The following is a 15925-nucleotide window of genomic DNA, read 5'->3' on the forward strand; positions in this document are numbered from 1 at the left end:
TTTCTTTCTTTTTCTCTTTTTTTTTTTTTTGAGATGGAGTCTCCCTCTGTTGCCCAGGCTGGAGTGCAGTGGCACGATCTTGGCTTACTGCAACCTCCGCCTCCCAGGTTCAAGTGATTCTCCTGCCTCAGCCTCCTGAGTAGCTGGGATTACAGGCATGTGCCACCAAGCCTGATTAAATTTTGTATTTTTAGTAGAGACAGGGTTTTGCCATTCTGGCCAGGCTGGTTTCAAACTCCTGGCCTTGTGATCTGCCTGCCTCGACCTCCCAAAGTGCTGGGATTACAGGCGTGAGCCACCGCACCCAGCCTTTCAACTACTTTCATACTAGTCTTGTGAATACGAGTGCACACAAATGCTGGGAGAAGCCTAGAGAGGTCTAAAACATACTGCATAGTAGCCACAAGTGCAGCAAAATCAAAAACCGTGAGAAATGTAAATAATATCAATAAGCAGGCCGGGCGCGGTGGCTCAAGCCTGTAATCCCAGCACTTTGGGAGGCCGAGGCGGGTGGATCACGAGGTCAAGAGATCGAGACCATCCTGGTCAACATGGTGAAACCCTGTCTCTACTAAAAATACAAAACATTAGCTGGGCATGGTGGCGTGTGCCTGTAATCCCAGCTACTCAGGAGGCTGAGGCAGGAGAATTGCCTGAACCCGGGAGGCGGAGATTGCGGTGAGCCGAGATCGCGCCATTGCACTCCAGCCTGGGTAACATGAGTGAAACTCCGTCTCAAAAAAAAAAAAAAAAATCAATAAGCATATAAAGAAAAATTAATTAATATAGACCAGGAAATTGTAAACTGAAAAATAAGGCATGATACAAAGTATATGTTGATTTCCTTCTATGTGAAGAAAATGTTTACACTCAGGCCGCTAATTATTTTTCAGATTTGCCTGGAATTAAAGTAGATGCACAAGAATTTAGTCAAACGGTAGCCTGATGTATGATGAAACAAATCCAGGGTTAAGAATCGGAGGACATGGATTTGGAACCAGTTTTGCCATGCATTGGCCCTGTGACAACATGCAAATTACTTTAAAACTCTGGTTCTCAATCCATGAAGTAGGGACAATAATGCCTACACCACAGAGTAGATGTCAGAGCTAAATGATATAATTTCTGTGAAAACATTTTAAAATTACAGTTTGCTATTAATATTATACATACATTCTAAATACATATTATGTAACAAACCAGAATTTAATTGTGCTCATTTGAGTCAGGAAGTTTCATTAGAGTTAGTTGAAAATAGGCTGGTATTAAGATGGTATGATATTTTAAAGTTAAAAGATTTATAAGTAATGCTTGATTTGAAATGAGATTACTAAAATCTCACCTTTGAAAAAAGGACAGTCACCAACTGAGCATTAATTTGAAAGAAAAGAGAAAAAAAGTCAGCCAAAAAATTGAAAACAAAAGTGAAGGATGTCATTGCCTAATAAGAATAAGAAAAAGTAGGTATGGAGTAAACATAATTCCCAAACAGACTAATTTTTTTATTTTTTAGATGGAGTCTTGCTCTGTCACCCAGGTTGGAGTGCAGTGGCTCATCTTGGCTCACTGCAACCTCTGCCTCCTGAGTTCAAGGAATTCCCTGCTCCAGCCTCCTCAGTAGCTGGGATTACAGGTGCCCACCACTATGCCTGGCTAATTTTTGTATTTTTAGTAGAGATGGAGTTCCACCATATTGGTCAGGCTGGTCTTGAACTCCTGACCTCATGATCCACCTGCCTCGGCCTCCCAAAGTGCTGGGATTGCAGGTGTGAGCCACCGCACCTGGCCCCTAATATTTTTAAAAGATAATGTGGATTTTTCAGGTGGAGGTGCTTAAAGAATACTAGTATAACACATAAAAACTAACTCTATAGAATGGAAATGTGCTGAATGTATTCTAAGTAGGGAAAAAGAAAAGAAAAATAAGACAAAAAAGACGTGAGAAAAAGGAAATAGAAGCAACAATATAAAAGATACAACACAATAATGTGATGTTTAGATGGAAGGGAAGGGACCAAACCAATTTGTGGGGGGAAAAAAGAAATCATGTAATGGATAAAGGGAACACCTGAAGTGGGATGTAAGTTCAAGGGCACCCCATTTAGGATGTAAATGTATTATCTCCAGCTGAGCCATCTGTACTTGGGTGACTTTTGTTTTGCAAATCCTTCCTAGAAGAAGGTTCTAATCACTTTAAATGAGTAGTAGTAAAAAGTTCAGAGGTTACAGCTAAAAATAAAAGCCAGCAAGCTCAGGCTTCTGAAAAGTTTGCTCTGTCATAAAGTCTCAAAAGTTTTTTTAAAAACAAGTGGCATGACTTGATTTAAAAGCTGCCTGGTGATTTCAATGACATTTAGCAAAATTAAAAAAAAAAATGTATGCTTTGCTGTAAAGCAATAAAGTGTGCAAGACTGTGCATGGGAAGAACTGGGTGAACTCTCATAATCCTCGCCTGTGATTCAGGTGCAAACACTTGTGGTCAGGTTTGTAGTTGAGAGGGTGTGATGCAAATATGTTTGCTTTTATGTTTTTAGAGTGTTAACTCTCCTATGCACCACACAACACGAGACAGCAGCACATTGTTTAAACTCCATAATAAAATTTTTCTGATACATGTTCAGTGTGAAGATGCCATAATTTTCTGCTGATAGAATTTTGATGTATGACCAAAATAATACGCTTGTTTATTCTTTCCAAACCAGAGAGGAAGAGTTGAACAAAGATTTTGAATTTAAAGAAGGAAATAGTCAATGCATTCCTATTAGAAATAAATATAATCCTCCTAAAGAACAGATTTGAACAAAGATTCACATAAAAATGAAGGATTTATTTCAGGGAGAATGAGAGAACTCCATTTCAAAGCTTCTACCTAGCTGCTACAGAAAACATCAAGGGGAGGCTTATCTGGTCTATCTGATTGAATGTGCAGATACCGTATTGTTGCTGAAATGGAGATTATCTTTTGAACGCTATTTATTACACCAGCAAAACTTATTCACTGACTAACCAAGGTGGAGTCAGATCTTGCAAGTTTCTTAGCCACAAAGAGTAATACAAAGATGCAAACATAAAAAGTAACATGAGGCCAGATACAGGGGCATTGCATTCGCAGCCCAAGTGGCAGAAAAGTTGGCCGATACAATAGAATCTTTTATTATAGTTTGTTTGTCTAAGAGAAATAAAGCAGGAAGGCATCTTCAGGAGGACCGGGAAGGAATTGAACTGTTCGCTCAGCAGTTCTGCAATATATCTGAAATCTCTGGGTTAAAAAGAAAGATAGTTCTATTTGTTCATGTGGGATGGAAAGAATGGCAGAGCTTTTTCTAATACTTGGGAAAAGATGTTAGGAGAAGTTGGGGCAGAAAGGGTGGAGGTGGGATAAGACAAAGCACATTCTTAGCATTGAAGGATATATCAACTGCACACCAATAAAGTGCATGTCCCAGTACGTGCTCCACCTAAGGAGGGCACATTACTGCTCAGATAAAAACTTTTGTGATGAGCGAATGTTTAGAACCAATTCCCTGAAACTCTACAGAGAACTCTCTGACATGGACCTGAATGTGACTTACCTGAGCACAACAGTTAGTGCTAGAGCTCAAAGTATTGTACAGATTGGTTAAATAAGATAGAGATGAGGGAAGTGAAGCTGGAGCTGGAGAGGACTTAGAGGGGCACAGGGATGGTGATGGTGGGAGCAGCAAAGTAGCCAGAGAAACCAAAGTTCACCAGAGTAACAGACGTGAACATTAAATGGGATGACATGCAGCCATGGTAGATCCTTAATAATTATTTGTGGAAAGAGGGAAGGAAGCGACAGGACCTCCAGGTATGGTGATGGGCTGTACCAGATCTAGGACTGACCTACTAAGTCCCCAGCACTATGCAAAGATGTGTGTGTGTGTGTGTGTGTGTGTAATTCTTACAGGAACCCTATGGTCTAGATGGTATTTTCCATGTTGTGGATAAAGAAACTGAAACTCAGAGAAATTATGTTACTTGTAGAAGATCTCCCACCTAAATATTGAAGGCAGAGTTCTAATTTACATCAGATCTACTTCAAAAGTATACTATTAAAAACAATTGAGGGAAGCAAAATTTATATAAAAAATAGATCAATAAATACAATTTATTGTTTGTTTTCTTAAAAATTTTCTCACATTACACTGCTTTTAGGTAATAGAGCCATTTATGGCATGCCTGGGGCACTAAGGGTTTGTACAATTGAAAAGAATAAAATCTGTCCTGAAATAACAAAATGAAAAGGTGTTGCTTTTTTTTTTTTTTTTTTTTTTTTTTGGAGATGTAGTCTAGCTCTTTCACACAGGCTGGAGTGCAGTGGCGCTATCTCAGCTCACTGCAACCTCTGCCTCCTGGGTTCCAGCGATTCTCCTGCCTCAGTCTTCCGAGTAGCTGGGATTATAGGCACACACCACTATGCCCAGCTACTTTTTGTAATTTTAGCAGACATGGGATCTCTCCATGTTGGCCAGGCTGGTTCCAACTCCTGACCTCAGGCGATCCACCCACCTCTGCCTCACAAAGTGCTGGAATTACAGGCACTGCTTTTTTCGGTGCTGCTTTTTAAAGTAAGGCTGCTGTCTTTCTGCAGTGGTCAACTTACCATAATAAGCAACTACACAAAGGAGTTTTCAAAGGAGGCAAAAAGGTATGGATGTGGCTAAATAAATCCCAATGCACAAACTACCAAAAATGAGAAGTGTAAAACCTGTTTACAATGAGTTGTAAAAGACTAGTACAGCTGAATACTTCTGGGGCAGAAGTACTAGCTTAGCCAAATTATACCAGTCCTGATCTTGATGATGATTATAAAAAGTGGTTCTTATCCATAATTCAGCGCAATCATAGGACTGAAAAAATTGAAAATTTAGGTTGAAAGTAAATAGGTCACATTTGCTGGATAAATTTTAAGTTAGACGACTGAGCTCAAGATAAACACGTCAGGGTCTATCTGTTACCTGGCTCTCAGCAATCTTCAAAGGATTACCAATGGACTCAATGAAAGAGCAAGGTACTAGTTCAGATTACTGTTGTCTTGGTTTTCACCTTAAATTATTTGCTCTCTGTAGATCTCAATTCACTTTTTTTTTTGTAATTCAGATTATATTATCTGCATTTATACAATATCTTAACGAAGAAGTTAAAATAGCCAGTTAAATATATAAAGAAAAGTGCTACTCTGAGCTCATTTTCATCTATAAAAGAGGGAAACTGTAGAATATGTTTGATGATGAGTCATTTATATATTATAAAGTTTGTTTATTTGAAAATATATTAGATTTTTAAAAGTATTACGGAAAGCATTGCTAATGAAAAAGCATTGCTTGTTAGGAATTTCACCTCAGCCATAGAATTGATACCATAGAGATCCAAAAAGAGTGCTGGGTTTCTGGCTAAGGACAGCTGGTGAGCAATGTCAAAGTTGGATGTGCTGGTAGAAACCTTATTAGACAGAGAATTAGAAAAGTGGACACATCATTGATTTGGCTATTGAATAGATGTGTGGCTTCAGCAGTGTGACTCCATTTTTGAGTGCCTCTTATCTTTTTTTCAAACCTGCATGACAATAATCCCTTCATATTTTATATTAGTATTATCAAAGCTTACGATGTTTCTAAAAGAAGCAAGGACACTTGCTGCAATCTGACCATTGTTTTAAATTAGTTCCATACAATTTTTCTTGGACAGGTGTCTAAGTTAATTTTATTAACTTAGCTTTATTTCATTTCCTCTGTTAAAAGAAAATGCATTTATCCTTTCTTTTATTACCACTTATGTCCTGCCCCTAAGGATCTCTTGACACTTAAACACCTTCCAGGCTGGGTGTGGCTGCTCACAACTGTAATCTCAGGGTTTTGGGAGGCCAAGGCAGGAGGATCGCTTGAGAACAAGACTACGAGGTCAGCCCCATCTCTACAAAAAAATACCTAAAATTTAGCTGGGTGTGTTTGTGCCTGCCTGTAATCCTAGCTACTTGAGAGGCTGAGGCAAGACGATTGCTTGAGCCCAGAAGTTTGAGGCTGCAGTGAGTTAGAATCATGCCACTGCACTCCAGGCTGGATGACAGAGCAAGATCCTGTCTCGGGGTGGGGGGGGGGGCGGGGGGAAGACACCTTCCAGCAATGGTTGAACTTTGATTCTCCCATCCATCCATGTGTAGTCAACATGTAATGGATTCGACATTGATCCATGTGTATTCAACATGTGTTGGATGCCTACAGCATACAAAGGCCGTGCCAGGTGCTGGGCTTTACACCATTTCAGTTGTGGCACATGCAGATTGAAAGCCGCATGGTTAAAACTTATGCCCAGCGTATTGAAAAGCAAAGCTGACAGTGGCAGATACTCTTGACCTACTCTTCTAAACCCTGGGAGTGTTTGACAGCAAGCCCATGGCTCAATCTATTCCTTTTCCAGTTGTCTTCTGAGCCCGCTTCTATGTATTATACTTGAGCATGCCTGACTGATCCTGAGATTAAGTTGGCTTACATGGAATCTTAAAGGGCTAGACCTCCCTTTATTTACCATGTATCAGAGAGAACCTTGATGGCTTCCCCAGAATAAACTATAATTTCATAAGTTGTTCAGTTGGAGAAGGAAAACCCTATTTACCAGGATAATCCCTTCCCACTCTACACCCTAAAGCAGAGAGAAAGCTAAATTGGATGATTTTTTCACATTTCTCATATGATTGCATTCTTAAATAAGACAACCCTTAGGGTGAGAAAAATGAGCAAATTTTCTATAGATAAAAATAACCTGTTGAATGACATTTCATGAAATTGTCTACTTCCATAGGTTTTCCAGTGATTCCCTAGTCTCCATTCCAGCAGGCACCATGTGAAATTTGTCAAAATGTCTTACCTTGTCGTTGCTTTTCCACACAGTGGGAAATATTGAAGATCAGTGATATAACCAAAGCCAAGCCCAAGAATGCTAGAAGTCCCCAGAGGAAAAAGGGGCACCCAGAGTTCCCTGGAAATTAAAATAAACATACCCATAATATAATAGCTGCTTATCTATTTGTTTTGGTCTGGCTGTTGCCACAGTTAAAGCTGTTGCATTTATTCATAACAAAGGACAAATTCTCTACCAGGAAATTAATTAATATTCATAACTTTTCAGTTTTCAAAGTGGGTGTTGGTGTTAAGCCACTGAATTCAGCATGGGCAGGATTCAAGTTTCTCACATTCGAGTGTTTATGGAATGAAAGACTTTTTGTTTAGCTATTGAGAGGTGATAAGTGGTGACTGATAAACTTTTGTTAGAAAATCAAGAACATTCAGATTACCGAGAATTTTAATTTGCTATACTTTTCACCTTCCTTTAATCCTCAGACTGTAATCACACATGCTTTTCTTATTTACAGAAAATTGCCTGTTCCCTTCCACCAATCTCAGTAGTACAGAATATGATGTGTTGGGATAAAATAATTCTGGAGCCTAGTTTTGTTAATATTGGCCACAGGGGGCTTTTCTCGTACTATGTAGAGCTCCATGAATGTATTGTGGAAAGTTAATTACACTTCTCTTTCTCCTAGGCCTACGCAAAGTCAGAAAAATCAATATTACTATCTTCCATCCCCACATCTTATCCCACTAGGGGAAATGTCACACTTGGAGGGGTCATCTCCTATAATAGCAATGTCTCCTGGAATACCTCCTGAAGGACCTACCTGAAGCTGTTTTACAGTTAATTTTTTTTATAAGTACAAGAAGTATACTCTAAGATAACGATAATAGCATAGTATAGTAAATATATGAACTAGTAATATAGTCATTTATTATCATTACCAAGTATTCTGTACATAATTGTGTGTGCTCTAGCTTTCTGCAAGTAACAGCACAGTAGGTCTGTTTACACCAGCATCACCATAAACATATGAGTAATGAATTGCATTATGACATTCCAACAGTTATGTCACTAAAGGATAAAAATTTTTCAGCCCCTTTATAATCTTATGTGGTCAATCATCGACCAAAACATTGGGGGGTGTGTGTGTGTGTTGTGTGTGTTGTGTTGTATGTATGTGTGTTTGAGATGGAGTCTTGTGCTTTCACCCAAGCTGGAGCGCAGTGGTGCAATCCTGGCTCACTACAACCTCCACCTCCCAGGTTCAGGCAATTCTCCCGTCTCAGCCTCCTGAGTAGCTGGGATTACAGGCATGGGCCACCACACCTGGATAATTTTTGTGTTTTTGGTAGAGACAGAGTTTCACCATGTTGGCCAGGCTGGTCTCTAACCCTGTACCTTGTGATCCTCCCACCTCGGCCTTCCAAAGTGCTGGGATTACAGGCTTGAGACACACCACCTGGCCCTTCCAAAACATTGTTATACAGCACATGACTGTACATTGTGCAATGACAATTATATAATATAGTATAGAACAACTTCCCTAAGAACACATTTTATTGTTAATTTATTATAGAGTTGACCAGGGAGTTGCATTTGTTAAAATTAAGCATTTAATGGATGCATTAATAATTTACCTTGGACCAAATTGGACTTGTAACCCTGCTTTAGAAATAGTCTAAGCTACAATTATTGCACCCAATTTCTATGGCATATACTTTGGGACCCTGATCATTAAATGCTGAAAGGATGAGAAATTGATTTTGGAAAGATTATTTTGACCTTGCCTGTGTGAAACTACCTGGATCTACCCATGAATGAAAGTAAAATAGACTTTGATGACTTTCTATTCTGGGATATGTCCCAGTTGTGTTTTCAAAATTTCTTAGTGGAATATCAAGACTGCTTCCATGTCACCGACCATTAAAGCAAACAATCTGCCCTAAAATGGCAACAGAGTTGAACTTCATGTTGTAGTCAGAAAATAAAATCTAAAATTCTCTGTTGCTCTTTCTTATTTGGTCCATTTTCCACATTTGGGCCTTTGTTCTCAGGACAAAATAAAACATATTTTAAGAAAAAGAACCAGCTGTATGAAACTCTCCATGGAATGTATTAATTTCAGGGACACTATGAACTGGATGATATTATTTAATACGTCATATGGTGCCTCAAGTCTAAAGGCATGGGGATTTCCTTAAGAACTGGTACATTTTGCTGTTATATCCCATGTGAATATTGTACTTGATCATCTGTCTGTCTTTGATACACAATCTACTTTAAGCAAATATCCAGAACTTTATGATACTTAGATTTTTTTTGTGAACTGATGGCATCCTTTTCTCCTGTTTTCCCCCCACCCTGACTTATTGGTTATCTTTTATACTCTTACACTTATTTCTAATACCCTTCTTTCTGGGGGAGGGACAAATAAATACACGGAAAATAATAATGAATCTCTAGCACTTATCGCCCTTGGGAACACTAATAAAAATCAATCTCTTTTCTACTTTTTTCCATTTTCCGCAGCATGTAGTATTTAGTATACATTCCATATGGAGTTATGGTTCCAGTAAATAAAATATAGTACAGTATAAACAGTCATACTTCAAGGAAGTAAACAGAAAGCCCTAATCTTATATTTTAAATTACAGTGAATTTAGCTATAAATCATCCTATCATTTGGACAAAATCATATTTCAAATAGAAGTTTTGCTTTCTCCTTTCCAATTAAAGAGAATTGGAATAGTTGTATTGGTCCATTAATTGATATAAGAAGATAATTTGACTCTCAGCTACAAAGAAACAACCTAATCAATATCATAAGCCTATATTCTACACTAAAAGCTTTTGGGAAAGTCCTAATAGTTTTTATGAAATATGTCAGAAACACTAAGGCAAGAACTTCGGTCACACTGCACGTTTCTTTAGGGTTGTGTTTTATCTTTTCCTGGTAGAATAAATTTGCCCCACATCATCACTTTGGAGTCCTTTTAAAACACAGTCTAAACTCTAATATGGGCTGGGTGTGGTGGCTCACGCCTGTAATCTCAGCACTGCAGGAGGCTGAAGCAGGTGGGTCACCTGAGGTGGGGAGTTCGATACCAGCCTGACCAACACAGAGAAACCCCATCTCTACTAAAAATACAAAAATTTAGCCAGGAGTTGTGGTGGGCACTTGTAATCCCAGCTAGGCATTACAGGTGAAGGCTGTAGGCAGGAGAATCACTTGAACCCAGGAGGTGGAGGTTGAGGTGAGCTGAAGTCAGGCCATTGCACTCCAGCCTGGACAACAAGAGCAAAACTGTCTTAAAATTAAATTAAAAAATTAAAATATTTGGGAGTAGTTTAGGTATGTGTGATGTAGTCTCACATGGTCTCTGGTTTCCTCTGCTTTTAGGGTCTATAATTCCTAACACTTCTATTTTTCAAGTTTTTTTTTAATAATATGATATAAATTTTAAACAGACTTAGAGGCTTTGTATTTTATGACATTCTAAGTATCTTTCATAATTTTTGGATTGTCCACAATACCCCCATTTTGAAAAACAACACACATGAGAAGAGTAGATACGTGAAGTAGATGGTGAAAATTTTCAACTTGAATTCAGATCTCTATAGATGTACACACACACACACACACACACACACACACACACACACACACGCTTGTGCGTTCTCTCTCTCTCTCTCTCTCTCTACCTCCCCTTACACAGTAATTCTAAATATTCAGTATAAAAATCTCCAAACCCCTGTGGGTATCTACTTAGTACAGACGGTGCCTCTTAGAATGTTGGATGCACAAAGTGCTTAAATTTTTTTGCCCAACAAGTGTAACCCTTAGTATCAATATTTATTAATTGTAATTACTTTCATTTATACAGCTTTTATCAATTTAAAAAAATCTCCCACACAATTTGAATTCAGCTATTTACACTGTTAAAAAGCCAAAGGCCTCAAGAAATTATCAGTGAGGCAATGGCAGCTAGGAAAATCATGATTTAAGTTTCTCTCTAGTTTCCAACTACCAGGGGCTAATAGTGGTGGATTTAATTATAAAACCTCTGACTCCCTTAAAGCCAACAGTAATTGGCAGGCACTGTCTTTAAAATTCACAATTGCATGTGCTCTGGAAGGAAACCCAGCTAAGCAAATATGTCTTTCTGCTGGCAGATTTGATTTACATAGAAGCCTTTACTTAAACAATTAACAACAGAAAAAGCAATGAATATAATGCCTTAATTGTTTCTACTTCAGGCTGTCTTTAACTGAGACAAGTGTGTGAGTTGATAGTCTATTACAGCATATAGCTTCTCTTAATGGCTTTCCTTGGCTTGTAAAGGCGAAGCAATGAACATCTCTTTGCATTCCATGAATGTGTATATTTATTTTAGACACCCAGAAGTCTCAATGGCAATATTATGATCCCCATGGGTATACTTACAAAATGAGTTTTCCTTACCATGGTGGTGGTTGATGCTAAATAAGACATATTCTTGATGATTTTTTGAATATGACGCATCATTACGCCCACAATCCCAACCACTACTATCCAGCCCCATCATCTCCCACAATAAAAGACATTCGAATCATGGATATTAACACAAGAGGGGGCTCTCAAGTCAGTTCCAGACTTTCAAGTAACTACCATGCCATTTTAAATGCAAATCTGAAATCCACTGACCTTAAATGTCTTTTATGAATAGGGGGTTATTTGAGAGGTAAATCGTATGTGTTGGGGAGTGGGTCCTGATGGAAAAAGAGAAAATAGCAAATAGTAGCTTTGGGATACCTATTTTCGAACTGTGGAAAAGGGAATGAGAGTAATCACTGGGTGTGTGGCAGGTTGTGTGCGAATCACTGAACCTCACTAAGCCAATTGTAAAACTGGAGTTCCTATGTTCCTCTGTGTTACGACTTGCTAGCACATTATTTCCCTCAACCAACACTTAATTTAATTGAAGAAAGTATAAATATGGGAGTGAGGTGGAGGGCAGAAGAGAGTAAATTATGATTCCTCCATTGCTAGACTCTTCATTGTTTTTATAATTACACGTTACCTGAGATTGGTAAACCTAAGAAATCCTACTGAGATTAAAGTGCTGCTGCAGATGAACCTCTTTCTCTGTATTTAGTGACTCCATTTATATATATTTTTATTGTTTCTTATTTGAGAAGCACCTTAGTAAGATGCTTTGAAGATGGCATGGTTGTGTGGAACCTTTTATCCAATAAATACTGTGACTATTATGTTTCTCTTAATGGTTCAAGAAGGTGGATTAATTTTATTATCTCTTCCCTTTAATTCGGGAATGCTGAGAAGATTGAGTTTAATCAAAAATGTCTGGAAAAGTGCCCAATAATGATTTCTTTTATCCACTAGCAACTTGTGGACATTTATTTTTTGGAGCTGTGATCTTTAATTGACAATCTTTCCGGGATTGACTTTTCTTAAGAAAACTGCCGAACTCATTGCCAAATATTACCTAAGTTAAATGGAGAGACATTGTCTGTGACCCATCTGAGTTTAAAAGATAATTTCGAGGTTAGTCCTACCTAGTCACTAAAAGAAAAGATTTCATTGTTCTCAAAAGGTGATGAGGCTCAAGAGAAGATAAAACTGGGTAAAGACAACAAGACCCCTTTTTTAAAAAAACAAAATGACAAGTAAACGAAATTGTGAATCATTATTTAAATTAATGATAGCCCAAAGGCATTGTTGTCAACATTTGATTGCACTGCTATTGATTTGATGTAAATGAAGAAACATAGCAGGAATATGTTCTGGTATCATAATACCAGAACATTATTTATGGCGCAGTGACTACAGGCATACAGGTAGGAAAAAAGAAAAGACCTGGGCTTTTATTTTCATACATAGTTTTACTTAACTAGAAATAATTTTTCTTTTGTGTGTTCAAATTTATCTTTTTTATTTTATCTAAATATAAAACTTTTTAATATAATTATACACACACACACACACACACACACACACCTATATCTATATCTATATTTTTTTTTTTTTTTTTTGAGATGGAGTCTCACTCTGTCACCAGGCTGGAGTACAGTGGTGTCATCTCGGCTCACTGCAACCTCTGCCTCCGAGGTTCAAGCTATTCCCATGCCTCAGCCTCCCAAGTAGCTAGGACTACAGGCATGTGCCACCATGCCTGGCTAATTTTTTGTATTTTAGTAGAGATGGGGTTTCACCACGTTGGCCAGGATGGTCTTGATCTCCTGACCTCATGATTTAACCGCCTCAGCCTCCCAAAGTGCTGGAATTACAGGCATGAGCCACTGTGCCTGGCCTATAATTATATTTTTTAATATAATTTTTTGTATTATAAAAAAACACAAAGTGATATAAACGATCATCTGATTCTCTTCTTTCATGTGAAATTTTGTTTTGTTTTGACTTTTAATACCTGTGAGGCTTTTAAATACTTTGTCTTTGCATGTCTTCCGTGAAACTGTAAAAGTTCTCAACTGATAATGGAGGAGCTCTTGTATTAAACTCAAAGGGGAAGTCTGAACTACAAAATGCTACGGAGAAAATGTTACTGTATCTCTTCTAAATTTAGAATTAATTAGTCCTGAAAATAGTTGAATGTCATATTCACTGTCTTTGGTCTTCCTATGCTTTCTGAGTTCCCCATCAGCTTCAGCTCATGGCAATTATACTTAGAAATGCTATGTTCATTGCTTGCAGAGCACTAGCAAAAATGGGACAACTAACTATTTTTGTTCTTTGCTAAACTGTGAACTGGGAAAAATAAGAGGCATGAAAATTCAATGTCGGCTTATGGTCTCTTTGTGATTTATCAAATTGATTGATTTTAAGATCCATCAAACAGAACAGTGGAAGCAAATTCACAGAGATTATAATATATAAAATCTTTACTCCATAAATGACATATACAAATTGGTATTAAAAGTATTATAAGCATAATTAAGCAAAAGATGTAATCAGACATTTCACAAATGATAGAATTAAAAACAGTTTAAAAATCCATGCAAAAATGTTTCACCTCGTTATAATCAAAGTAAGGCACATTAAACAATGAGTTAGCATGTTGCGCTTATGATATTAGTGAAGATTTTTAAAATGAGATCAGCCTGTGAAGAAGCCCTGCTAGAACAAGAAGAAATTGGCATCACTCTTGGAAAAGCAATTTGGCAATAATGAGACTTAAAATGCTCATAATCTCTTAGTAATTTCAATTCTAGAAAGTTTTTTTGAGAAAATAACCTTTAATACGGAAAAAGCATTGTTCATCTTTCTGTCATACAAAAGTATTTTAAAAAACTGTATACAACATAAATGTTCAGCAATAAACAAATGACTAAACCATAGCTGAATAGATGTCATTTTTGTGCATTCATTTAAAATCATTAGGCAGGCAGAAGTTAGATTAAAAAGGCACATGTTAGTGAAAAAAGTTGCATATATTATGTACATTATTATTGCAGTTATGAAAAGCAAACTAGAATGTATATAAATAAAAACTGAAAGGAAATATATATTTTGTGTTTTTAAGGTGGTAGAAAATATGCATGAATTTTTAATAATATTTCATAGTTCTCCCGCATTACATAATATGCACGTTTTCTCTTGCAACTAAAAGATGTTTATTTAAAAAATTAAAAGTACGTAAAAGAATACGGGAGGAATGAACCATCAACATAGATTCACAACAGCGAGTCAAATGGTTACAACCTTCATGATTAATCACACAGCAACTGAATTTTCACTGATAATTGATTGCTTTCTGGAAAATACTGTAGTGCCTAATCTCTGAGGAATTAGAATTACACCTATCCTGTTTAATAGCTAAACTAAACTAGAGAGAAAGGCCACAGACGCTTCTTTAAAAATAACGAGTACTTCACATGGCGTAATTATCAATGAACACTTACTAAAGAGCTGTAATTAGATTCACACTCTAAAACTGTCCACATTTTTCTTTCAAAAGAAAAACATCAATTTATACTCATTAACATATTTCAAAATATATTTTAATTACACTAAAAGTTATCCAACATTTAAAAAATAACTACTTTCTAAATACTAAGGGTCCTCTCATTAAGACTTACAAGTGAAGTGAATTTTTAGACATACAAATAGGACAAAAAATGTTAAGTGCCACTTACCTGACATGCTTCTTTTTTCAGAGAAATCCTTAACTAGCCATAAGACAATGTATAGATTAAAAATCCTCTCAAACTTATTTTCCTAGGTAATGTTGCTCTGTTATGTTAAGAGCAGCATGACAATAACACCTGTCTTTAGCTGTGCTTCAGACTTCTTTCTCTTCTGTTTCTTAAAATCTTTTGTGTGTACTGTTTCAGTTACAAACAGGAAATGTGGTGATGGAGGTGTCTCAAGTTTTGATCTGAAAACAATAGACTTTCATTGTGTAACGTGGGAAGAAAAATCCCACACGCCTTTGTAATCTGACATTTGAATTTTTGTCAATCCCTGATTCTAATTGAAAAATAAATCAATCAAGGTATGGATTAAACTAGGAAGGATCTTCCTATCTCTGGAGGGATTCCAGTTATCTCCTCACAAGTGAATTCACATGGAAACAAAGTAAGATACACTGGAATGATGAGTAAGTAGTAAGCAACCCCTGGGTGTGCTCAGTGATTGTATTTTCTTGAGCCATGATGGAGTACAGGGAATTAATATATTTTGAGCACTTAACGTGTATCAGTTGCCTTCTGTACATGATCTTACTGGGAGACTAGATGCCTGCTTTATTTCCTGACAATCCTCACCTTGTCAGCATGAGTTTCTCTTTCCAATCTAAAGCCACCTGACAATAATCTCCAGTTCTCAACTACCATCCCAGAGTCTTAATAGCAGCAGTTCTTACATGTTGGTGGACCTAAGTATGCTATGTGAATGCTAGTTTAAAATCCTGGACCCGTCTGAATCAGACTATCTGGGGTGAAGCAATAGAATCTGCATTTTAACAAGCAGATTTTCTGAGTGAATTTTAAATTACATATATTGAATATGGCAAAATATATTATTTTAAAATAG

General features: G+C 37.2%; 1 protein-coding gene across 1 annotated transcript in view; it reads right to left on the reverse strand.

The window, feature by feature from the left end:
• LOC116565501 (T-cell receptor-associated transmembrane adapter 1) overlaps nucleotides 1-15253 on the reverse strand; it is a 34432-nt gene extending 19179 nt beyond the window's left edge. The window contains exons 1-2 of the mRNA XM_032299162.1: nucleotides 15028-15253; nucleotides 6886-6996 (exon numbers count right to left, since the gene is read on the reverse strand). Of these exons, the coding sequence (XP_032155053.1) occupies nucleotides 6886-6996; nucleotides 15028-15034 (118 nt within the window). The 5' untranslated portion in view covers nucleotides 15035-15253. The remainder of the gene's footprint in view (nucleotides 1-6885; nucleotides 6997-15027) is intronic.
• Between the last annotated feature and the right edge of the window lie 672 nt (nucleotides 15254-15925).

The sequence above is a fragment of the Sapajus apella genome, unplaced genomic scaffold (assembly GCF_009761245.1).
Source record: "Sapajus apella isolate SASKATOON/1434 unplaced genomic scaffold, GSC_monkey_1.0 scaffold40, whole genome shotgun sequence".
NCBI classification, from domain to species: domain Eukaryota; kingdom Metazoa; phylum Chordata; class Mammalia; order Primates; family Cebidae; genus Sapajus; species Sapajus apella.